The sequence below is a fragment of the Homalodisca vitripennis genome, chromosome 5, assembly GCF_021130785.1.
Source record: "Homalodisca vitripennis isolate AUS2020 chromosome 5, UT_GWSS_2.1, whole genome shotgun sequence".
NCBI classification, from domain to species: domain Eukaryota; kingdom Metazoa; phylum Arthropoda; class Insecta; order Hemiptera; family Cicadellidae; genus Homalodisca; species Homalodisca vitripennis.
The window spans coordinates 174,545,003-174,570,651 of NC_060211.1; the positions used below are offsets into that span (position 1 = coordinate 174,545,003).

General features: G+C 30.5%; 1 protein-coding gene across 2 annotated transcripts in view; it reads left to right on the plus strand.

Annotated features, from left to right (window-relative positions):
• LOC124363207 overlaps positions 1–25,649 on the plus strand; it is a 71,279-nt gene that overhangs the window by 42,504 nt on the left and 3,126 nt on the right. Inside the window, exons 4-6 of one of the 2 annotated variants that reach the window (XM_046818365.1) lie at positions 8,703–8,826; positions 9,915–10,081; positions 14,277–14,396. In XM_046818365.1, the coding sequence (XP_046674321.1) occupies positions 8,703–8,826; positions 9,915–10,081; positions 14,277–14,396 (411 nt within the window). The remainder of the gene's footprint in view (positions 1–8,702; positions 8,827–9,914; positions 10,082–14,276; positions 14,397–25,649) is intronic. The other variant, XM_046818368.1, reaches the window with a different exon arrangement.

A 25,649-nucleotide genomic window follows, 5' to 3' on the forward strand; every position in this document is an offset into this window, starting at 1 on the left:
CAATACAATTATACAACAAATTTGGACTGTAAGATTCAGAAAATTCCACTAATGAACAAAATATTATAAATTAGACTAATCTTCAAAAATATCAAACACAAATAAAGCACCAACTTAATACAATGAACAGTATAGAAATTATAGATTACCAACAAATACAAAAAGCTTAGCATATAAAGTACGACAAAGCAGTACTAATGAGTGAATGAACGCTTTATTAGTAATTATCATCATTAATAACTAAACTTGGTAAAAATTCACAAGTCTTGGTGCCAATTTTATGAAACGTAAAGAAGGAATAATATTTTGGGAACTGAATTGGTTTAACACCTTTGTTGATTCAAGTACAACAATAGAGTTGAGAAACATGTCCTTTGAACTGTAGTTACAGAACCACCAAGGAACTAATTATGCTAATTATCAATTAAGACATAGATAACAAGAAAGTTATCATTTACAGTCCAAGAAGAGTGAGTAATACAAGACTTGAGAACTTGTACAATTAATAGAGACTTAAAACCCAATAAGTCTGTGAAACTAGAGGTTTGCACATCAAGCAGATCAAGGATACTGAGAAAGGAAGGATAGAAAAATGTCAATGAAGAACCGAAAGATTTGAATTTTTAAGGGAATATTTACAGGCCAAATAAACAAAAGATATACAATGGGCAAAAAGAGTGTATCAAGGATTAAAAACCAATAAACCAAAAATGTTGTTAAAGATAATCCAAGAGATCTGAAGACTAATTTCCATTGACTAAATTAAGAAAATTCTAAGAACAGAGTTCTAAAGATTAAGGATCAAGAGGTCAACTGACACAGAAACCTTAAACACCCTAGACCTTAGACATTTAATGATTGTGAAGCCGCAGTTTCAAGAAACCTGAGGACTGAATACTTGAATATTTAGACTTAGATCAGCAAATATGAGAGTTCAGCATGATCGTAGAATGAGTAATTTTTCAAACTGTTATTGCTGTTGAAAAATCTACAATTCAAGGTCAGTCAAGTTTAAGGTTAGGGATCTTAGAAACTCTAAATCATAGATAAGGCCTTCAAATGAGTGGTGGAAAATGATGTAGGTGGGAAATATAGGAAAAGTATCTATATAACTACAAAATCTAGAAGAATGACTCAAAATCATTCAATTTAAAGCAAATGTTCTGGATATCAGAATAATTATTGGATTGGGTATAGGCTAGGAGAATAAGAGTCTCAGAGACTTGAGGGTAATGTGGACCTTTCCTTATCTTACAGTTTCATTTGATTTATTTAAAGTTGGAAGAATAAAAAATCCCATTGGTGTTTTTTCAGAACTTAATGCTCAATCAGTTCACCTATTTTTATTCCCCTCAAAAAATCAAACAGTTTATTTCTATATCCATGAAAAAGAAAATTGTCAATGAGTTAATTCATAAATAAGGAGCTAGATCACAGACATATTTCAAGCTTTGGTTTTTAATGAAATAGATAGAATAGAAAACTAAAGATTAATAATTAACAATAGCGGTTTTACCTATAATGGGTGACAGTGCTAAAATCCAGAATTTGAGAAATGTTTTACAAGTGCTTAATCTTGGCTACTGGCTTAAGAAATATTAGCCTATGATTTATCAACATTTCTTAAGTTTATCCTGAGTCCCATTGTTAAAAATGGGATATTTGAAAATGTACCTTGGCATTTTCAGTTAGATTCATTCCTTCATAATAGTATTGAAGTTTGTTGAAATTATAGAGTATACAATGTTGATATATTTATTGTAATGACAAAACAATGTCTGACGGCGTAGATGAACAGTATTAATTTTAAACATTTGAAGTTGATATTTAAATACTGTTCCTGGTTATACATTTAAGTATATCTCTACAAAACAGAGAATGGCTGAAATGCTCCAAAGTAAATGTTGGCTTTTGTTATGTTTGTACTTTGTTTGTAGTTTTATTAAGCACAAAGTGTTTTCAAACATTCCAAAAACTCCCTTACACCAAAAACCATCCCTAATTATATTTTTGAACTCTTTTTGGTTTGAGAACTCCACAGGATACTGTGTAATTGTCATTTTCATTGTGAAAAGTTTGGTTACAAGACTGAACTTGCAACATACACTACTTTTTGGGTCTTGAAAGCAGCCATTTTGAGATCTGTTATCTCATCTAGATTAGATCTTCTATGAATTGATAAAGAAGTGTTGTTTTAAAGTTTGTGTGTATGACATTAAGAGCCAACTCTATTGGTGAGCATCTTGATTTTAGCCCCAAAAGAAAAATGTTAACACTTCAACCACTTTTACAGCCTTTTTACTCATAGAATTTTAAGGGAGAGGTCCTATTTTAAAAATTAAATTAATATAAAGTAAATCCAAATGCTTTAAAATATTTTATCGCTTATTCAGACATGAGTTCTTTTTATACTTTATGGTTTTTTAATTTTTTATACGCACTTTACAAAAACAACTAAAAAGGGCTAAGGTGAGTATTAATAATATCTTTCAAATTGTGCATCTCCTATAATTTTATGACTAAAGAAGTTTAACATTGCTCTTATGGGAGTAAACTCAAGGTCGTTTCACAACAGCTGATTCTTTAAATTCAATGTTTTAAGATTAAAGTCTATACAAATGATCAGCAATAAAATTAACCTACAAATATCAATATCATTTATTGCCATTATACAAAGTATGTGCACTATAGTAATGTATTTTACCATAAATTACTGTGATATTCTAAGTAGGTTATATTCCAGTAGATATCTTAATCATTACTATTAATAGTGCTAGGGATTGTTGTTGTGTTAGCAAAAAATTTAGAGAGTAGAATAAGCAGTATACAAACATTAGTTCCTATATGAACATTAAGCCGCGTTTACACTGGAAACAAAACATGTTTATAAACATTGTTTCTGGAACTTTTGTTCCATAAACAATGTTTATAAACTTTGTTTATAAACTTTGTTTATATTTTGCTACTATCATGAAATATTTTCGCACACAATGTTCCTAAACATTTTAGGACAGCCACTCTTGATGTCGTCTGACGAGGAGGATGTTCTTCTTCTAGCTGCCGCTACCTGTGTTTTATTATGTGACAGAGAACCCAGCAGGTTCTGGGTAAGGCCTTCACTTGCGTCACGAGATGTTTATAGTGGAAGTGACCTATTCAAAGACCTTAACTCTAGAGAGCTAACGTGTTCAAAAAGTTACGTTAAAGCTAACGAATCGTAAAAATTACGACAGGATTCAAAAAATGTACAAATACATTTTATTTTACAAAAATGCCATTTAAATGCGTATAAACACTTATAATACAGCTTAGTAAACCTTTTTAAAACTAAGTCTATGGTTAAATCTCATCTATACAATGGACACAGCATCTTCCACGATGCTCGGCACAGATTGGCTTGGCTTATCGGCAGCAAAAGATTGACGTCATCCTCCGTTTTGCTGATGGACATATTCCACAAATTGTTCGACAGGGTGTTGAGGGACATTAACTTTGTTTGTTTGAAGAGGTGCCTTAATTTTTTCAGCAATTGATTGGCGGAGTTTTCTTGGCAAGTTTGGGTAGTTCATACGGTGCTGAAGCCATGGTGTGATGAGGTCATATTGGATTTGTATTGCAAAAATTCTCCTTGAAAGCGGTTTCGGGTCCATTTTCACCATGTTACTAGTGTAAATAACATTGGAATTTACTAGCATGATATTTATCATGCCAAAAAATATACATGATGGCCACCGCCTCGTCTTTCAGCTGCACGTCATTTGATGGCACATTTGATCCAAAGTATCAACTGCACCTTTGGTTGCGTTGTATGTCTCAATGATTAGAGGTTTTTTTGAGTCCTTATTAATTGATGGCTTTTCATGATAAGTCGATAGAAGTAACACATTTTTGGAATTCTTGACTTTGTATGAAACCATTGCTTTCATTCCATCGAAACAAAACATACTGACAACTTGTTCTACCAACAGAACGCATAAAAAATTATTGGTAGACCTGATGATTTATGTTTCTCAACAATGTTCCTATATCTAAACGTCTTATGTTTCCGAAACAGTCCACAATGTTTATAAACACCCTTTGATCTTACCGCTTTCTACGGGAAACAAGAAACATGTGGAGAAACACCGAATTTCTGTTCCGAAACATTGTTCCAAGTAGTTATTCTTCGATTTGAGGAACATTGTTCCAAAACACTGTTTATAAACATGTTTTGTTTCCAGTGTAATCGCAGCTTTACTGACAATTAAAATTGTGTCATACGCCGGTTTCTTACAATGGATAAGAAAAAAGTAAGAAACTAGATGGATAGCTCTGAGATTCTTTCCACCTCTATGGATTGTTACTTTAGATTATGAAAAAATAAAGAATTTATCTAGTCTAAATAACATTTTTTCTTGATATCTCCATATACTGCTGTTTTTCTTTGTAATTGAATGTTTAGGCAACATTATTACTGTAAATAAAAAAAATTACTGAAGATATTACTATGTTTAGAATTATATTGTTATTGGTAATTTGTTAAATTTATCTAGGACCGTATTGCATTTGTTATATTCACTAATTTTGTAACTAGAAGCAGTAACTCGTTGTAATATAGGAAAAGTCAAGTTGGGCTGACAAAAGTTACATATATAGAAAATTATTTTGGAAGGGGCTGAACCACTAAGTGCTTTACAGAGCCGTACTCAACTTTGGCGGGCTCTGGAAAAGATATTTGGTTGGGCCCGGCATCTCCTGTCCGGCGTCACAGCCCCTTCAAATAGACATGTTGCAGGGCCCCGCCCCGGTAAAATTGTCCGAAAAAAACCGGTCTGAGTATGGGTGGTTTTAAGCCGCCTCCTACCTGGAAGTTTAGGAGGTATAAAACACCCCCCAAAAACAGGGATTCCAAAAACCTTCCCCTGGAAAATAGTTCACTTTTAAGATTTCATTAATGTGGTCCAGCTTAGAACAAACTACTGGGTGCATTTTTAATGAGTGTCTTTTAAGCTTTGGTGGAGGGGGCTTGAGGCCCCTTAGCCCCCTCCCTTATATACGCCCATGGTTGAGGATAAAATGTGATGCAATAGAGAAAGGAGATCCTCTCCACTCTTCCTTTTTTGCAGACAACTGACCTTATGATTCACCTACAAGAGTGAATCATGTAATAGCCAAGATAGTATCGGCAGTTGCTGTCTGGGAAAAGTAGGTAGCCCCACACATTATGTATGCGGTGGGGAGCATAAAGGCACAATATGCAATATCTTTTTTCACAACAGTGTCCAAGGGTATTCCCCTTGTTTTGTTACACTTAGAATTGTATAGTGCAATATTATTAAGATTTTAATTTATATAACTTTGTAACTTCAATGCTTTCTTGAAGCTCTTGTCTTATTGGAAATTATATATTAATTTTAAACAAACTCTCCAATAATATAAAGTTTTTATTTTTGTGAGGGCCTTTCGTACTCAATGAGTACATCTTCGGACTCACACAACTGAATAAAAGTAATAATTATTACTTTTATTCAGTTACGAAAGGTTCAGTTAGTCAGAGTACCAAAGGCCTCACAAAAATAAAAACTTTATATTATTGGAGAGTTTGTTTAAATTAATACATAACTTCAATGCTGTTTCTATTCAGGAAATACATTTATGAATCTGTGTTTCGTCAAACAACACAGTTCTAATAAAGAAATATTTCACATGTGTTAGAATCAATTTCTGAAGCCTTAGCCAAATGTCTTTCCTGGGTTGTACCTTTATTTGTCGAATGCTATAGAACCAGTTTCCCATAAACCTTGGATAAGGCTTCACACCAGTGGGGTATCTATGGGGGAGGGGGGATGAGGGGCAACTCCTCTCCTGAAAGCCCTAAAATATTTTTAAAATATATGTATAGAGCAGTCTAACTTATTTGAAATATATCAATTAAATGTTTTACTTTAAATTAGGCTTAATTTGTTTGATTTTAGATTTCTTCCATACCCCTCCTCTCACCAGTGTGATGTGGCCTTCAATCAAATGCATCTTCCCCCAAAGCCAAGTCCTAGTTATGCCATTGGACTACAGAATGCAAAATGCTCTTTCTAACATTAACACTTCATTAGTGTTTTTAAAACGCAAATAATGTTCAATTCGGAACAATGAGTTGAGTTTATATGAGTCTACAAACTGAGAGGCAATTTCAATTGTATTTTTTCCATTGTTTTTTATGAAATCTATGGCGAAATTTTTGATAGGAGAAAAATTAATCATCAGCCGTGTTAGTTTCGGTGAGAGTAAACATTTGAGGGTACCAAAAGGGTTACAATAATCAAATAAAACATTTTTTAACTTGACATTTTTAACCCCTTTGATATCCTTTGATTTTGACCTCAGTAAAAACTTGGGCAGCTCACAACCAATTCTAGTTTGAGGAATTTCCTCTGTTGATTTCATGAAAAATCAGGCCACGAGCTTATACAATGCAAACTAGATTTTGGCTTCTGTGTCAAACTTGCACCTCAATTTAATAAAGTCGAATCATTCCTACTATTCCATATTACACTTCCAGGCACTTAGTCTGACCATAATGTTCCGAATGCAAAATAAGTCCATAAAACTGTAAACAATTACATGAGAACTATTGTAGAAATAGTTAATTTTGACCTTACATTCATAAAACAATCAATTGTGAGAAATTACACAATAATTTTCAGTGTAACAAAACTCTGAACAGGACTATGAGCAAACTGGGCCTGATGCAAGTTTAGGCCTATTCTTTATTTGACTCACCCTTTAGAAAATTAAAAAAAAAACAATTTGTGATCTCATATTAATGGCTAAGATAACACCCCTGTTAACACAACATCTAGATAACAGTACTTATTGATAAGATATTTACTAGATAACAATATTTATTGTTCACTATTGACAAAAATCGACTTTACCGTTTGTATGTGTTTATTAGCATGTTTGCAATGCTGATAATCTTACCCCAATGTTTGCTTCATTCCTGATCATATGTTTTTGCAAAGCTAAATGATTAATTTTATGACTGTGAAAATCAGGATTTATCGGAAACTAGGTTATTAAAGTCTATTTATCATTCCAAAAGTTACGATACTACTTTATATTGTTGTCTATTAGACTTAATTAGTTTTTATAACTATAAAATAGAAAAACTGTTAAAACTCACCATAAAGCTTTATTGTTCTGTTCTCAGCAGTTTATTTTGTTTCATGCGTACAGTTGTCTATTTAATTAAAAGAGGTTTAGATTTATATATTTTGCTTTCAATATATTTTTCAGTTCATATACTGAAAACAAATCTTTTCAGTCTGTCATATATGATGACAATATGTACAAAGTGTATGAAAAAAGTATACAAATTTTGAACTGTTATGTTCAATGAATGAAATAATTTAAATACTGTACATAACTTATGCTGTTTTCAAGTAATAACCTATAAATATTCTAAATTGCAACAGTGAATAATTTGTATTACTGTTATAAATAACCTATACTGGCACAAACTGGTCCATTCTTACTTCTTGAAGATAAACCACACCATACTGTCAGGCCTGTGGAAAATATAGGTGTGCCGTTCAATATTATCAGTGCATTAAATTCAGCTATGTCTTAGGTTATCAAATGATTTATTTTGACTTACAATGAGTTGTTTTATTTGACCAGACAAATAATTAGCAAACACTTTACTTGTTATATACTTGTTGTGAGCGATTCACAAAGCATATTTCTGGATCGTTACTTTATTTAATACATATAGGAGTAAAAGAATGTATAGCTTTCAGTTATAAGCTTTTAAAGCTCTATAAACACGAACTATTTCAATATCTGTCCCACAAAATCTTTATCTGAGAGGGATTTTTGAGAATCATGTTAAAGTCTTTCATCAATGTAACATTTTTATTATCTGCAGAGGTTTTCTCCTAATATATCTCATCAGGTTCATATTTGTCACTGTTTCGCACACGTCAAACTTATCATTCTTTCAACCAATACTCGTGTCAGGTTTTGCATTTAAAATTACAAGTAACAATCTTTAAACCTTTTGAACACTTAAAACCCAGTTTTTTCTTCTCTTAGGACAAAAAGCTTATAAATTGCAGCTAGTCCTATAAGGACCTTTGCGCTGCTTCCAAAGTGACAGGATATTCTAGATGGGTAAGGTTGGGGTAGGGACCGCCTCCTATCGAGATCCATGAGAAAGAATTAGGGCACTAATCTCAAGTCATGTTCCCTCGAAAGAAGAGGGGGCCAGCTCTGAACCAGCCTGTCCAGTCAAAGCAGGCAGGGGGTGGTTGGAAGCAGGGGGAGGGTTATGTTGAAGTTAGCAAAATCCTCTGAGATTAGAGAACCGAACCCCACCAACTCCAACAGTCATCTCCTGCAGTAGACTAGACCTATCAAGTTACCCTTGCACCCCAGAATCTCGACATTTGCGCTTAGTGATGTGCCACTCCTAGACAACCATAAGATTGCCCAGATTTAAGTGACACATCGGTTTTTGCTGTGCCCAGTGGGAAGTTCAACTGGAAGGTATAAACCAGCCAGAAGTGATCCCTGCTGGGTGTAAAACCAAGTTACTTTGATCAAATGACAGCTAAACTTCAGTTAAATTGATCCCAGATCAAGCAATTAGTCGTTATAAAAATCATGAGTTGAATTTAAACAGCCACTGAAGGTTTTAACTTATATGGTGATTCTGTGATGTTCAGAGTCCAGATGAGAACTTAGCCGAGTCTAGACTGGTGCCGGTGGTGGTGAGGAGGGTGAGGCAAGCCCCCGCAGCAGAGGAGGAGGAGTATGAAGATGAGGATCAAGACACTGCAGCCACTGGAGGTGAGTATTCTGTAGCCTACAATACAACTAGTTGCTCGGATTGAAATTAACAGGATTTTCAATCAGACAAAGGATGTATAGATTTAAATTATGAATAAAGCATTCTTTCAAGATTGTAACTAAAATACAAGGTAATATATAATAATAAAATGTAAGCTTATAAGAGATCAACAAATTTATAATAATAATAATATGAAGGAACTGACTGAAAGACAGTTTTTACATGTTTTTTATATAAAAAAATTGCTTAAAGTAATAGTTTTTAATATAAACAATGTCATTTTCTTAAATCGTGCTATAAAAATCCATACCTCATAATTTTTATTTTTTTCAAATTTTTTATCATTCTATTTTCCTTAAATGGTTAAAAATTGTGTAATAAGTGGTTTTATACTGAAATAAAAAAAACAATCAAAACCAGATTATTCAGGGTTTACATCTACGGCTTCTCTAGTAAATGGGCCCCAGTGGGCTCGGGCCAGTGGGTAAAAATGTCCTGAGGTTTTTTAAGGCACAAGCAAGAAATTATATTTAAAACAAGGCGTTGTACTAAGTGTAGCTATTACACTTTGTTTTCTTATTACAGCATTTAATTTGCTACATCCTGGAAATGTGAATAATTGCCATGCACTATTTAGTTCATTTGTATAATATTATTTGATTACTTTCTCAACGCTTTCTTTTAAAAGTCTAATGAGTGAAATTTATCACGAAAGTACCACAGAAAGGTATACACAACTCATGTGTTATTTTAAAATGGGACATGATAATAATAGATTATACAAGTTTGAAACTGTTAAAGCAGAATGCTGGTCCTGAAACTGTAAAAATAGAATGCTGGTTCTGAAACTGTAAAAACAGAATGCTGGTCCTGAAACTGTAAAAATAGAATGCTGGTCCTGAAACTGTAAAAACAAAATTCTGGTCCTAAAATATTATATATGAAAATTAGTACACACTTCAAAGAAAAGCTTCCAAAGAAGTTAAAGAACACTGAAACTTAATTAAAAACACATATTTTTTGTACCAACTCATGAAATTTAACGGGTAATTTACTCACAGTGAGTTGTGACATGTTATTTCTGCAGACAATGAGGTGTCCCAGGCAGAGGATGACGCAGTGGACTCAGACTCCGCGGAGAGTGAAACCAATGAGGATGACCCAAGAAACAAGAGGTTCCTGAACCTGGGTGGCTCCGGAGGCTCTGGAGGCTCTGGTGGAGGCTCGGGCAACTTTCTCTTCGATATCATCCGGGTTAGTGCAGCCATCAACTAATTAGCTTGCATAGAAGTTGTACCTCTCTAACCGTAGCTGTGGCCTTAGACTTGCATGCTAACATTGCGCATGTGAACATTAGAATTAGCGTTTAAAGACGTTTATAAAATAACAAGTTCGGATGTAAGCTTTGGATGGAGTCGGTAACGTGATGTCTAAGCAAAAGTTATGTATGGTTAAACAAATTATACCTTTTACAAATTATTAGTCAACAATATACAAAGTGAAAAATATAGTTACATAATCGAAAACTGCAAGGAAAGCAACAACATAAATTATTGTTACAACCATTTGTATCCTATTTAATTTGATTGGTTTAAAAGCAATATATGCAGCAAGATGCAGAGAAGAAAATAAACCAAAGTATCATAACTTCCTTATTGATAATATTTTTTTTTCCTTTTTTCTTTAAGTATTTTGACCAACTAGATATTTCCTTTAGTAATGAATAGGGAAATAAATTTTGACAATCTGTTTGTGATTGCGCTTGCAAAATGCAGTTGCAGTGCACTTTTTAAATTTATTTTTACTTTTCATATTAATTAATTGAGACCTACTTTGATTATATATTTTCACACTATCCCTTGATATAGTATTCTGGCTTTGGGTGAATGTGTTTCACAAGGTGGTAGAAGTTATCTTCGTAAGCAGTGTTAAAAGGAACCTATGAAGCAACGGGTTTAAAACAGGTCAACAACCATCTCTGTATTCACGTTGGAGTACGGTGAAAGTATGTAAAGACACTTCAGACCAATTCTATACATTAATACACTTTCTTTTGTTCATGGCTGGAGCACCCTTCCATGATTCCTATCCTTTCCTATTTCTATGCTTTCCTCTACTTGTTTCATCCTGTGCTGTTAGCAATGCAACATTTAATAAATACATTTAACATAAAGAACCCAATCAAAAACACTAATCGTATATGAGTATTTTTAATGGCATATTGTACTTGCCTACTTATAAAGTAGGTAAAAGTAATGCATTAAACGAGTGCTAATAATCGTATATAATAATAAATATCTGCCTCCAGTATAGGATTTGGTAGGCACCATAACAACATTAACAGTACATATCTTAATGATAAATGGTAGCTAGAATAAAATGACAACAATATTTTTATAATAACCTGGAATTTTATTAGCAGCAAGACACCCCACCCCCCCCATAGACTTTAATTTTACACCCATGAAATATTGTATTCATTTTCCACCTTAAAAATTTAGGATGTAGTTTTATTTTTATACTACCTAAGAATCAATCCAATAAAATATACAGTAATCTTAGCAAAGAAGATAAAGACATACTTGTAAATTGAACCGTAACGATTCGTGAAAAATAGAAAAATACATCCTTAAAAGTTTATTTGTATCATAGAATAGTGATATTAATAACCATTACTGGCGGATACAAAAAAAATACACAATAAGACAATTATTATTTCCCAAAACATTAGTGAAATATGTGTGAGTTTTAGAATGTCACTAAAAGTCATTACATATAAATACTAGAGAATTTGAGAGGGGAAAAGTTTAAGTATCGATAATGCTGACAGCCATTTTAGTCCCATAAGAGCAAAGTTAAACTTCATACACTTTTTCAACTTTATTTTTGTTACTAGTTGATTGAAAAATCTACAAGCTTACCTTAAAAATTATCTTCTAGGGTCCAATAATTGAAAGAACACATACAAAAGTACACATATTTTACACATAATCAGAAATTTTCAATTGCATTGCAATCTTTCTCAACCAATAATGAACGTTCTAGCTGTCTGTTAAATTTGGGTTGCAAAGCCAATGTGGGAAGCAGTGTTGCCAATTCACTTTTTATAGACACTGTTATCATTGTAAAACTGTTGACAATGTATCGAGTACTTGTGCATTGTAGAGTACAGGCTCTCTACACATTGTCAACAGTTGTACAGTGATAACAGTGTCTATAAGAAGTGAATTGGCAACACTGCTTCCCACATTGGCTTTGCAACCCAAAATGAACAGCCAAATTGAATGTTCACTACTGGTTGAGAAAAATTGCAGTGCAATTGAACATTTCTAAATATGTGTACTTTTAAGTGTTCTTTCAATCAATGGATCCTAGAAGATAGTTTTTAAGGTAAACCTGATGATTTTCCTATCAACTAGTAACAATCTTTGACTTTCATCCCTATTAATTACAACTTTATTAGTCATAGAGTATGGATTCTCTTTTTTTTAAATATAATTCATTCATACACATCCAAACACTATTTAATTATTCTCCAAAGTCTATATTTTTGAGTGTTTAAAAAATAAGTTCTAACGAAATTTTGAGACTTTGTTCTGAATAACCAATAAAAACCTAAAAACCAATTAGAAATGAACTTTAAAATGAGACATGTCCTATATATAACTAAACACTAACTTTATGTTTATTATTTACTTAGAAACAAATCTTAATATTTTTACCTCATCATTTAAATGTTCAAAATACATACACTTTGAAAGAAAAACTCAAAAGTGTTTGGATGTCTGGTAATCGTATATTTAAAATGAGACATATCCCAAATATCCAACAATAAACAATAAGGGAGTAAAAGTGTTTGAAGTTTAGCTTTCATCTTATGGGATAAAATTAATTGTTGTTTCACTCTATCCGGTTCAGTTACATTGTGACAAGTTACAAATCAAATTAAACTGAAGATTATGTTTTCATTTTTACAAAATTAGAACAGCTGTCTATAGTATTTTGATGGATTTATTAAATTTTTGTTACTATAATTATTATAATCATGACAAATAAGCCTTAACTTGCCTTGTTTGATTAAGGTACTATATTTATAATTTCTATCCTGTATATTTCTGAGTTGAATTTAATTATTAATAATACTTATTATGAACTATGAACTACTCAAATAGCAGTTCCATATTTACAATTACATAATTCATTAAGAATTTTTCTATACAGAAAAAAAAACATTTATCATTTGAATATAATAATCATGTTAGTTGTAAAATTTATATCATGATATCTAAAACTGTTATTATTAAAGTATTAGTATATTTATATTGTTCTGTGTACAAGATATATATTACATATACATCAGGATTTAGTGTAGTAGAAATAATGTTTGGTATTGAATTGGATAATTTTTAGTCTAGACTACATAAACAATAAAAAAATTATGTTTTTAGCTACAATGAACAAAATTTTGGGTTCTTAAAGTAGTGTGAAATAGCAAGTAGTGTAAAAATATGTTGACACAACATATATTATATAACAAGGTGTATGTTATCTGTCTTCCACCATACAAATTTGGAACATGTGATACAAATCAGTTTTTTCTTGAGTATTGGACATTCAGATATTTTTACCTTTCTTGCATAAGTAGTGCAGAAAATATGACATAATTTTTTCATTTGGTATCTGTATAGGACCATCTCAGTCATAAAAGTTTTTTTAAATGTCCAAAAGTGTCAAGTGTGTTAAAATCAACTGACTGATAGCTTGGCATTCAGGTGAATACCTGAATTATTTTCAATTTATATTATTTTGAGACTTTTTTAATTTTTACACAAACTTAAGTTTTTTTAATAAAAAACAAACATTATTTTTCAAATTTATTTTTTTGCTACTTTGTATCTCTTTAAAAAAATGCTCACTCAAAAGTGTCAAAATTAAATTTTATCTTTAATTATTTTATTTATATATAATAATAATATATATATATAATAAAAATTATAGGTATATTTTATACCTATAACACTTTTATTTAATTCTAATATTTCGATGAAATTAACGCCTTTCCCAAGTAATAATAAAAATTAAAACATATATAAACTACATATATTTAACTTCTGAAACCCATAAATTTAGTATTTTTATTATAAAAATCATGTTTTTGCCAAAAACTGCAAATTCTTTCAAAAGACACAATAGGATTTGATTCAGTTTTACCCCTTAAGGACAAATGAAATTAGTCACATGCAAAAAATTTCTTTTGCAATTTTTATATCATATCAAAACGGTTTTGTAATCGTAAGTACTTCAATATCAACGCAACCCATACTCTGTGAGAGAGACGTCATATTTTGACTCTTTATTTATTACTATTAGAATAAGATGAAACAGTAGGTGTAATGTAATTGTTGATTTGTTAATCACAATGAATGTGTCAGTTTTGTTGATGGTCAAGCGTTCAGCGGACAGGGCGGCACGCATGGCCGGCACAGTCTACCGGGTGTTGGCCGGCACCGACGATGTAGGCTTGCCAACATACCCACCGATAACAAGCAACAAACACACCAGAGCAGCGGTAAACTATATTCACTCAACTTGTACATATTTTCTCTAGTGCAAGGCAAGATTCACAACTGTTCAACCACTGTATTGTTGTTGTTGTTGTTGTTAATTCATGTATGTCGTTATGACACTGTAAAATATGGAACTCTTCAAAATTGGTGAGATGCAAAGCTGTATAAATGAGGTACTTTATCAAATCAGATTCTAAGTTAATTAGAGAAAGATGTGTGTCTGCTAGGAATTTTGTAAAGAATACGTAGCATTTAGTTTGCAATACAAGTAGAAAAGACTTACGGTTTCATTAAATCCAAAAAGGAATAGCGGTATTCTAATCTTCAAAAATAGATTAATACTTTTTCAGTAAAAATAAAAGCATAACAGATGGTCTATATACAAATTTTATTTCAGATGATACCTAACTTTGCCTTCTTGAAATAGTAACTTTAAAATATACCAGTTAATACTCTAAAAATTATTACACTTTTGAATAAAAAAAAGTACACCGAGATGTTTTTTCAATGACCCATATTATTTTTTGTTGGATGCAAAATATGCAGCAAGTACATATGCAAATAACCTGGATTGTTTTTTGTGTAAAAAGATCTTCTCCAATAAAAACAGTTATATTTACAAGTATTAAAATAAAAGCTTACAAAACATTTAATTTCGATTATGCTCGATAATTATAGTTTTGATTATTTAAAATAAACTTCGTAAATAATGTCCAACTTAAAAAATAATAAATCATTTAACTGTTATAATTATAATACAAACTCAGTGGCTGATTGTTGATAAGATTATTACAACTAAAGAATTTCTTTTTAACACTTAATTTTTGCTGCAGGAAAGTTTTTAGACAATGCAGAGCAAACATTTTATAAGGGAGGTTCAGTAAAAATTGTTTTACATTAGTTTACAAACATAATATCAAAAGACAGTTAAAGTTTTAACTTTGGAACTATGCTCTAAAACACATAATCAGAAGCATTAGCACTAGTGTAGGCACCACAAGGGATCAAATAAAAATATATTTATTCGTTCACCATACATATGTACAAAATTACTGATATAAAAATTCTTAACAGGATTTACTGCAACCATCGTGTTCAAGCAGAAACAGATGAGTTGAATTCTCGTTGTAGAAACCAAACTATTGCAAATGCAAATAAATATTTAAATATATTTAGTTAGTTTTTTTATTAAGAATTCTAACTCACTAATGGGTACAAAGGTGGAGGGAATTCCGACTAAAACACTAAAACAAAAATGCAAACATTAGGTGTCAATTTAGATCTAGGTATTTCACAGTTGCCTCTCAACAAAATTTGAGGTCATACGCAAACTCATTCATTAAGGAACAAAAAATGACGATTGTATAGAGAGTTCACTAGATTATCACTTATGACTTTTGGAAACATGTTTCCTGTATTATTCTAGATGGTCATCCATCAAAATCAGTTTTCTTTTATTACATGAAACCGTGTTTTACACCGGTTAAAATTGGTTGTGAATCTTCCCTTTGCCATGTAACTTAAAACATCATTGCTGTTTTACTCAACACTGTCTGAAACTGCACAGGTTTTCATGATTACTTTTTTACAATAAATTTTCTAACTTACTACAGATTATTTTAACAATTTTTTGATACCTGAAAGAAAATTTTAATTGAAACTTAAATTGTCGATAATATTTGCTATGATTTGGCTTTAGTGAAACGACTATATAAGAATATATTAAGTAGAATAATTATGATTGGTGTTCATTTTAAAGATATTATCGATAAATATCCAAATGCTGTTTAATTTTTCTTATAGAATTTATAATTTTACCATATTTAATTAAATAATAAAAATTTTAAAAAAGATTAACTTTTTTCTAAAAAACCAATAATAATGTAAAAAATGTAAAAACCTGTTTGGTATGTGTATTAATTATATCTATAAAATGATACATCTTTTATAACTCTACGGCCAAAGTTAAGGGAGTTAAGATTAAGATGTTACATTGTTACTATGGCACTAAAATCAAGATGCCTGCCAGTACAGCCGGCTCTTAACGTCAGATATGTAGGATCTCTATGAATTATGTAATATACCCTAGTTCTGGTGAAATCTACTGACATCTGATGTAAAATGCACTGAAAATTATCATAATGTGGTCATTTAAACTGAAAAGTTCACCGATTATGTAATGCTCTAGCTTGATCTTTCAACCTCCCAACACAAGTAAATGTTAGACTTAAATTACAGGCAGAATATCCATGTGACAATCTAACTTCTGAATGTTGTGCTTGCCATGTTATTATTTCAAGTTCTAAACACACTCTACTATTAAAGACATACAAAATTTACTGTGTTGGTAGCATGGGCATAAGGGGGGGGGGTTCAGGGGGCTCTAGCCCCACCTCTGAAATTTTCAACGACAAACATTAAAATTGCACCCAGAAATTTGTTTTACGCTAGAACACATTTATGAGCTCCTAAGGCTCAAGAATTTCTTGGGGAAGATTTCAAAACCCCTGTTTTGGAGAGTATGTTATACTTCCTGAACCATCCAGTACGTCAGCCCCCGAAATAATGTTCTATATACGCCACTGGTTGATAGTGCCTACATATTGCAAAAACCTTACACACAATTTTAGAAATATTGAACTTTTATATAGTTTGGATTCAAATCTTCATATATGAAATTTTAAAACTTCATTTATTGTCATACATATGAAAGAAAATTGTGAAAACCTTCTAAAAATTACTAAGTTTAACATGACAGCTATTGTATAACCAATCTCATAACAATAATTGCATAATTTCTTTTTATTATTCTGAGACTAAAAACAACAGTTTGTATCAACAGTTTGCCCAATTTTGTTGCAGAGTATTAGGACTTTAAAACTTTGTCTATACATAAGATATCTAGAAAGCAACAGAAATTAAGACTTACGACGGAAATGGGTGGGGATAGAGCTGCCACTTTGGTGTAAAAACGTTTCTAAACTCAATATGCATCATGTTGTCATATTGTATGGACTATACCTACCCTAATTAGTTGTGTGTGGTTTGTAAAACGTGCGCTTCACAAGAAAGTCCCACCACCTTTGAGGTGTGTTTTTTTATTAGGTTTTTGTTAGTGAAAAGCAACAAACCACTTTAATCGTATTGCCAACCTTGTGAATTGTACAGAAAAAGAATATTGAAAAGAAATCTGAGTAAAGGCATCATATCATTCATTGATTAAAAAAACGACCATATGATGAGAACCGTATTGGTACTAGCCTTGTGAATAATGAACTGGAGGTGTAAATCAACAACAATATCCATGAAAATAGTTATTTTACGAGTACTGTTACATTGCGTATAAATTTTTACCAAAATTTTAATGAATTTAGTGCATTAAATTGTAGTTAAAAAGCTTGGTAACCACAAATTTTGTGCTAATTGGATTCTACAAAAGTTCTATCAGAAGAAAACAATAAAAAGAGATAGGAAGCACTGACCTTTCTCGAAAATCATAAAAATATTTTTTAACAAAGTTATGAATTGTTTCCTAACTGGAGAAGAGAATCATATGAATCATGTAAATTTGTGAAACAAAACATATTGATTGATAGAACAACCTATGTTTGCAACTTTAAAATTATTGAAAAGGCTGCTATCTTCTATTTATTTTATCATACTCTCCGCTTTATGAGCTTTTAATTTATGTTACTACGAAAAATAATGTTTTTTCAACTCACGGACTCAACCCTAAAATATGAAAAACTAACATTTTAAAAATTTTGTGTGGGAAGGTTTAGCAGTATGTAGGTATTACACACATACATTTGATATTGTAACCTTAATACTACAGTGTGTTTAAGTATTGAAAAATAACAATATGGAATTCCCTACATCTAATGGTTAGACTGCCTCATTTCATTTCATATATGACCATATAACCACTAATGTGAGCCTACAGTATTTGTAGACATTATTATTGTGTATGAACAGATGTAAAATAGCAATGGTGTTTGAGTTTTTACTACTGTTTCATGTTGAAATGTATTTGATTTGCACACATGTAATCATTCGATCAATATATTTTACTACTTGTTTTAATGCAAAATATTTTAAATATGTTTCAATTTCAATCATTACAAATACCTGTGGTGTTAAATATATAATTTTTTTACTTTATGCAATATTCTTAACTTCTTTTGTGTCAAACTGTTATATTAAATTTATAATTTGTACAAAGTTGTTTAAAAACCATGTACTTAAAACCACAAATAAGGAGGAATTTGTAATAAAGGATTAATTTTTAGTAAATTGATAAAATATAATCTAAACTTTAAAAAGTCAATAGTATATAAAAATCGCTTTTATGCAATATTTTTTATTTTAAAAATTGTTCTCTATTATACCAAGAGTATAGTTTTGAGTTTCTTCCTTGCTTTTATTCTATCATAAATTGGCTTGGACTATTAATATGTTTTCATTTAACAATATTGTAATTGAGCTCTTAGAAACAGGGTATATACAAGTACACAGAAATCAAACTGCAAAAGATTTTAAATATTCATTGGAATTAATATATTGAATTAATTCATAACATAAACTAAAGTTTAAGAATATATAATTTTATGAATACTATAAATCAAAGGAGTACAACAAAGTTAAATGGAATAAAAACTTACTTCAATATGTATACTCAGGCAAAATTTTTGTCTCAAGTTAAAATCCCATATCTAAATAACGATTGTGGTATTTACTGTAAACTAATCAAACTAACAAATGTACAGTCTGTAACACAAAATGCTTCAATTAATAACCAGCTTTGTTTTGCTGTAACTAACATTGCTTTCAACATTTAACTCTAATAACTTATTGCTAGGCTTATTCGTGTAAACTTCCATTAGAATTATAAAGTATGCAATTTAGACAATTTTGTACCCTTTAAATAAACCTAACCCCATGCAAATACATCCACTGTCTCTCAGCATACAACAAACCAAAATTTGTAAAATTGTTTTTACTCGCTTATTTAAGTAATAAACTGTTGTTTGGCCAGGGTAATCAGTGAAGGACTGCATGTTTTTCTCTAGAGCAGTAAAATTATAATTGCAATGTAGTATATTTTACATTTTTGCATGAGTGTACGCTTAATACTAATGTTGGTTTACTCTAATTAATTAGATACGCTGATTCGCTATTTTAAAAATAGTTTTATTAATGAATAACCATACTATAGCAGTAGGAAAAATCGCTGCTATCCCAAATTATATCAGTTTCTTGTAACGTAACACATTTTTGTTATAAAAATCCAGTTTAAATATGATTATTCTTGAATTTTCTTTGTATATGTTTTATCAACTTACTGTTACAATTATTTTAGAACTCAAGCTATGAACTGTTGATTTTAACAATTCTTGAGACATTCAAAACAGTAACTTAAAAAAATTAAATAATAATATTAATTTAATTAAAAATTAATTCATTAATAGTATAAATTGATAAATAATCAATTTTAATTAGGAAATTAAAATGTAATAAATTAATTATTTAAAGCATTAATTATTTTTTTTATTTTACAATTAATTTCTATACCGTACACTTAATTTTATAATTATTTACAATTGTTTTATTTTTTTATTTAAGTTAATTTTGGCATATTCGTAAAACATTAACTAAGAATGTAGCAATGATAAACATGTTTCTCAAAATTGATTTATATAACCTTGTAAGTGAAATTTAATTTTAGACTTTCTACTTAGTTGTTTACGTTAACAGACTTGCAGTATTCTACAGTACTCAGTATTCTCGCATTACAACATGAAACAGTACAGTAACGAGATAAATGTACAGCTATCTTACTTGTGTATGTAAAGACGTTGCTCTGGTGTTCTCTACCTGCTTAGTAAGATGTTATATTACGTACTATAGTCTGTAAATAGTGTGCTGTAACCAAAGTTTGTTATGTTTTTAGATTGCAGCCAGTAGCAACTTGGTGATAGGCGGCATTTTGTGTTGTCAGTGTTTTGTGTATTATGGTGTTATTGATGTGTTGTCAATTTTGTTGTAAAACTGTAATGTGAATTTCACTATGTATAAGTGTATTCTAGGTTCTGTTGTTTCTAGTTTTTCTGAACCAGTAGAATACACAGTTATTATTTCTTTATAGAATCCAAATTTTGTCATTTACAATAAAAATTAAAACTATAATAAATGTGTAAAGCATAAAGAAATTAAAATATTTTACAAGGTTAAAGCATATGTTTAACACTAATAACCATTTCCGTAATGGCAATTATCTCTATATGTTGTTAAATTATTAGTACAATCATAGTACTACACATAGATATAAATATTTTTCAACCAAACACACTCAAAAGTACTTTATAAAAATATAAAGCAAAGCAAAATTTTAAATAATTCATCAGAGTGTTTGAATTGCTTGGTTTTTGTAATGTCAGTTAGTAAATTTGTTTTTAAATCTACTCAAAATTACAAAACTCTAATTTTTTAACAAAGAACAAGGAAGCAATATTTGGTGCTCCTAACCTCAAAGGTAAAGAAGTTACTTCCATTATTTGCTCTTTTTCATTAAATTAAATAATGACTTCAATTACATGGATGGTATTCCAATTTTTTCAAATACTACATGAATGTAAAACAAACCTTGTGAAACAAATTCAGATCTTGTTTCTAATCTTATATTCAAATTCAAATTCAATACTAAACACCAGTAGTTTTATGCTTCAATAAGTAGTCATCTATTACTGTACCTATACCTCTCCCTCCCCCCACAAGTCTCATTCCCTCTCTGTCTCTCCCCCCACCACTCTAAATAATATTGAACTTATCAAGAAGTGCCAGAGTTTTAGTTATACAATGACAATTACAATGTACAATTCATTGTTATATTTTATATTTCAAGTTTGAATCTGGGCTTAAATCCAGAAGTCTGTTTACATGAGGTTGAGTTGGTCTGTAAATAATGTTACACATTTAAAAAATTCAATACATTTCCTTAAATTTATTAAAGAACAATATTTTAAATTCAGATTGTCATTTTTATCTTTCATCTGTAGTTAACTTACAAGACAGTAAAAATCCAAACTCTAGTAAATATTTTGTTAGAATGTTGCATGTAAAAGATCTTTTTCAAGAACACAGTGAGTCTCTAAGAGTTGTCTTGGTACATTGCATCTGCAATTTTTTTTTTCACTAATACATCTTTTAAATGAAGGCCTACCATTTCTTTCTTTATTGTACAGACCAAAATCTTTATACATTGAGTATTAAATATTGTGTCAACATAGTACAATTTTTGTAGTCAGGTATTAAAATGCCTTCTGCAGCATTTAGTTCTTCAGTACTTAAGAGTTTGTTTCTTTTCTCTATGTACATTTCCGTAAATATTTTCATCTATAGTCAGAAGCTAAATCCTTGTAGTACAGTTGCTATTATTGTTACCCAGTTGGTCAAGTTTCTGAGTTTTTTGAGGAACGCTATTGTGAAGAATAAGTAGAAATAAATCAAGACATTCATTTCTCTGCAAACTTGTGATAGATAAGTGTAGACGACACAGTTCAGATCCGAGTAAAGTTTAAATTTATCACTTTTATAGTATTGATAAACTTAAAGAATTTTTTAAATTGAGACAAGTTCCTCTAAACAAATACATTCATCCCACATTGCATCCATTCATTCATAAGGAGAGATTCCAAAATAGGGATAAATATATTGTTGCTGATGGTCATTGTTACAATAGTGAATTCTCTAAGAGCAGAAATGTTCCTGTGATAATGTATCCGGGAAGGTATCCCTTGATAGCTACAGTTCCCCAAGAGTGAATCTCTGGACCGAACAAATAGAATCCCCCGTATTATCCAGCCAATATCAGTCAAAAAGTTGTACGAACATGCACTTTTTCAGTCGTTTTTGCCACATAACCCTCAACAACCTCTGTTTACTATTCTGCAATAAAAAGGTCCCAACATGTACATTTCAACCATTTTTTAAAAGGTGATCTTAATAAAATGTTGCAAGAGACCATTTTTTTTTTTCATTTTGAATATAAAAATGATCCAAACTTTAACTGGAATTCCAATCAATTGTTGGGACACCCTGTATTTAGTTGGCTGCTCTGCCATATTAAGACGGTGAGTTAGCTGGCCGGCTATGCATCTGAAGCTTCGCTATCAACATCGGGTTAAAGTTTCAAAATGCGTTTATAAATAGGAACTTGTCTGAAATCCATACATTTTTCAATGCAGAAACTATATTTTAATGTTTCATTGCTAGTGAAATAAAAATAACTATTATCTGTAAATGCTAATTGTTTATAATATTCAGTATAGATTTATCCCATAAGGAACTCTATATTTAATATAAATTATAAAATAATTTGATTAGTAATTAACAGATAGATAATTGTATTTTTTTTACCATTAAGCCAGACTAAAATCTAGGATTTGAAGTGAAACATTTATTAATTTAAGGACAAGTTCCTATTTATAACACTGTTTAAAATTTAACCCCATGTTAAAAACAAAGGATGTGCCGTCAGCAACTAAACTATCGTGCCCTACTAAGGAAAGAGAGTGGGAATGGGGCTGCACTGGTCTCAGCACAATCATGTCACACTTAAATATGTCTATCAGGGGAGGAATTAGCATTTAAACTTTGGAAAGAGGGTCACTACCCCCCATTAGTGGTCCTCTCTCCCAACCCTGGAAAATAAAAATAAACATACTTTTATGTACTTTTGTCTAAAACTAACTTTTATAACATGAAAATTTAAAATAAAATATTTTTTAAATATTCGGGGAGAGGTCACCTGTATAACTCCCCCCCACCGCTTAAATCTGCCTCTGATTTCTACTGAAACTTATCAACAGCTCTAGTACACTAATTCTGCCCAACACTAAACAGACAATGTTATCATTATGAAGGTCACATGTCTGCATTGTCAGCTGGATATTACTCCAGTTCAACCTAATTAAATCAGCAGAACTTGTCAATTAAAGAAGAGTAAACCAATGTTCAAGAAACTCCCGAGAGCAGTCTGTTTTAATACAAGTAATACATTTTTTGTATGATTGTTATATTTGGCAACTGAAAACATGTTCTCTTACATATTTTTCTTAATTGTTTTGTTTAGGACATAAAAAATCCTTTTGCTGATAGACCAACATATGTTCACAAAGTAAACCAGCATTAAGAGTGATAAGCTTTCCTGAGCATTTTGAGAAAAATTGAAATATTTAGGATTATTGTCATATATGACTAATGGACACCTCTAGAGATTATTGTTCACCAAAGTGACACTGAGTTTTAGAGGAAAGGCCAGCAAAGATATATGGTTGATGATTCTGATGACAAAAACAATAAGAGAGTTGCCGAAATAAGAAGTTTTCTCCGATAAACAATTTTTTTTCAATTTGTTTGTTTATAAAAATGTATTGAGATTATAAGTAATATTTTCAAATATTAAAAAATCTAACTTTCTGTATTTTCCAAATACACTTCTTATAAAGTTGAGCTTTCTCCAGAAACTGGAAATGAGTGGGTTCCAAAGAGGTAATTTCTTTAAGTTATTCTCATAACTAATGGTATAATCTATGTGTCATTTTAATTGCCACACAACTGCTTGTAAATTACGCTATGTTAATAACCTTGTAGTAATATACGTTATTTAGGTATCTACCTAGGAGTGAATTACGTAATTTACCTAGGAGTAAATGATATGTTAGTAAACTTGGAGTAAGATACATAATTTAGGTATTTACCTACGAGTAAATTATAATATGTTTATAAACTTGGAGTAAGATACGTAATTTATGTATCTACCCATGAGTAAATTATGTAATTTACCTAGGAGTAAATTATGATATGTTAATAGCTCCAAAGTAAGATACGTACTCTAGGTATCTACCTAGGAGTAAATTACGTAATTTACCAATGAGTAAGATACGTAATTAAGGTATCTTTGTAAAACTTGGCAGCAATGATGTTCCCGTAAATTTATGTTTTATTGCTGAACAAGGCAAAAAATAAGCATTATACAAAGCTGCATAACCATTTATTTGAAAAACATGTGATGACATTGTAAAAAAAAGCAGTACTACCAACTGGGGCACTTGAGCTCAAAAAACTTTTCAAACTATCTTCACAAACACAAACACTGAATGTCATAAATTAATGCAAGAAAAACTAACATCAGTGGTGGATTAACATATGTATACCAATAAAATGGTGACTGTAGAGTAACCCACTCTCTCTAATAATTCTTAAGAAAATAAAAAAAATATTTATGTTCATAAAATGTTTTTTTCAATAATATTTATTCAACCTTGTGTGAGTCATTTTTGGATCTGCAAGTAAGTTTTTCCTATCCCAAAATATGTCAATATAAAATGTTTTAATGCTAACACTCATATCAAAAACAAAATAAAAAAAATAAAAGTAATTTTACAACTAATAAAAAGTTATCATTGCCTTTTTTATTTAGTCAATCAAAAGAGATTATCTGCAAAGAGTAAAGGATGTATTAAAACGTTAAAAACCTACATCAAAAGTGATGTTTTAAACAATAAAATTTGCAAATATTGCAGTTAAAATCTCAGAAGAGAGGGGGTGATTTAATTTTTAGCCTGTATTTTCCTTGTATTATATTTCCTAGATGCTTTGCTTTTTATATATTACCTTACCATTTTCAGCTAGCAGTAAAAATCTCTAGTTCTTATCTGCATGATTTGAATTAGCAAACAAAATAAGTAGTACTTTACATTTACTACCTAGGTAGGAATCTCTCAAAGTAATACTTAATTTTTGATTGTATGTATTAGTGGTTCGCTAATATTACATTTTCTATTATCTCGTTTGAACTATACGTTCCTTGAAAATAAAATTTATGACATTACAAAATTTTAACAAAAAAACATTACCCATACCACAATTAAATTAAAACATTTTCGTAATTATTTATTCGCTCTAAACAAAATTTATTGCATAATCAAAATTTAAATAGTCTGCAATAATTAGTTTATCAGTAGATTTCACTTAGTAAAATTAAGTAATTGATTCAACGTTCTCAATAAATTAAAACCCCAGTTTACTAGGTATATTGCTGAACTAAACACCACAAAAGTCTAAACAAATCAATTAAATTTGAAATAATAAACCATTATTATGAGCACAATAATTGCAGTACTTATACAATAATTGAAGAAATCGTTCAGTAATGCTTTAATAGTTAATAGTCCCACAAAAGGTCAATATTTTGA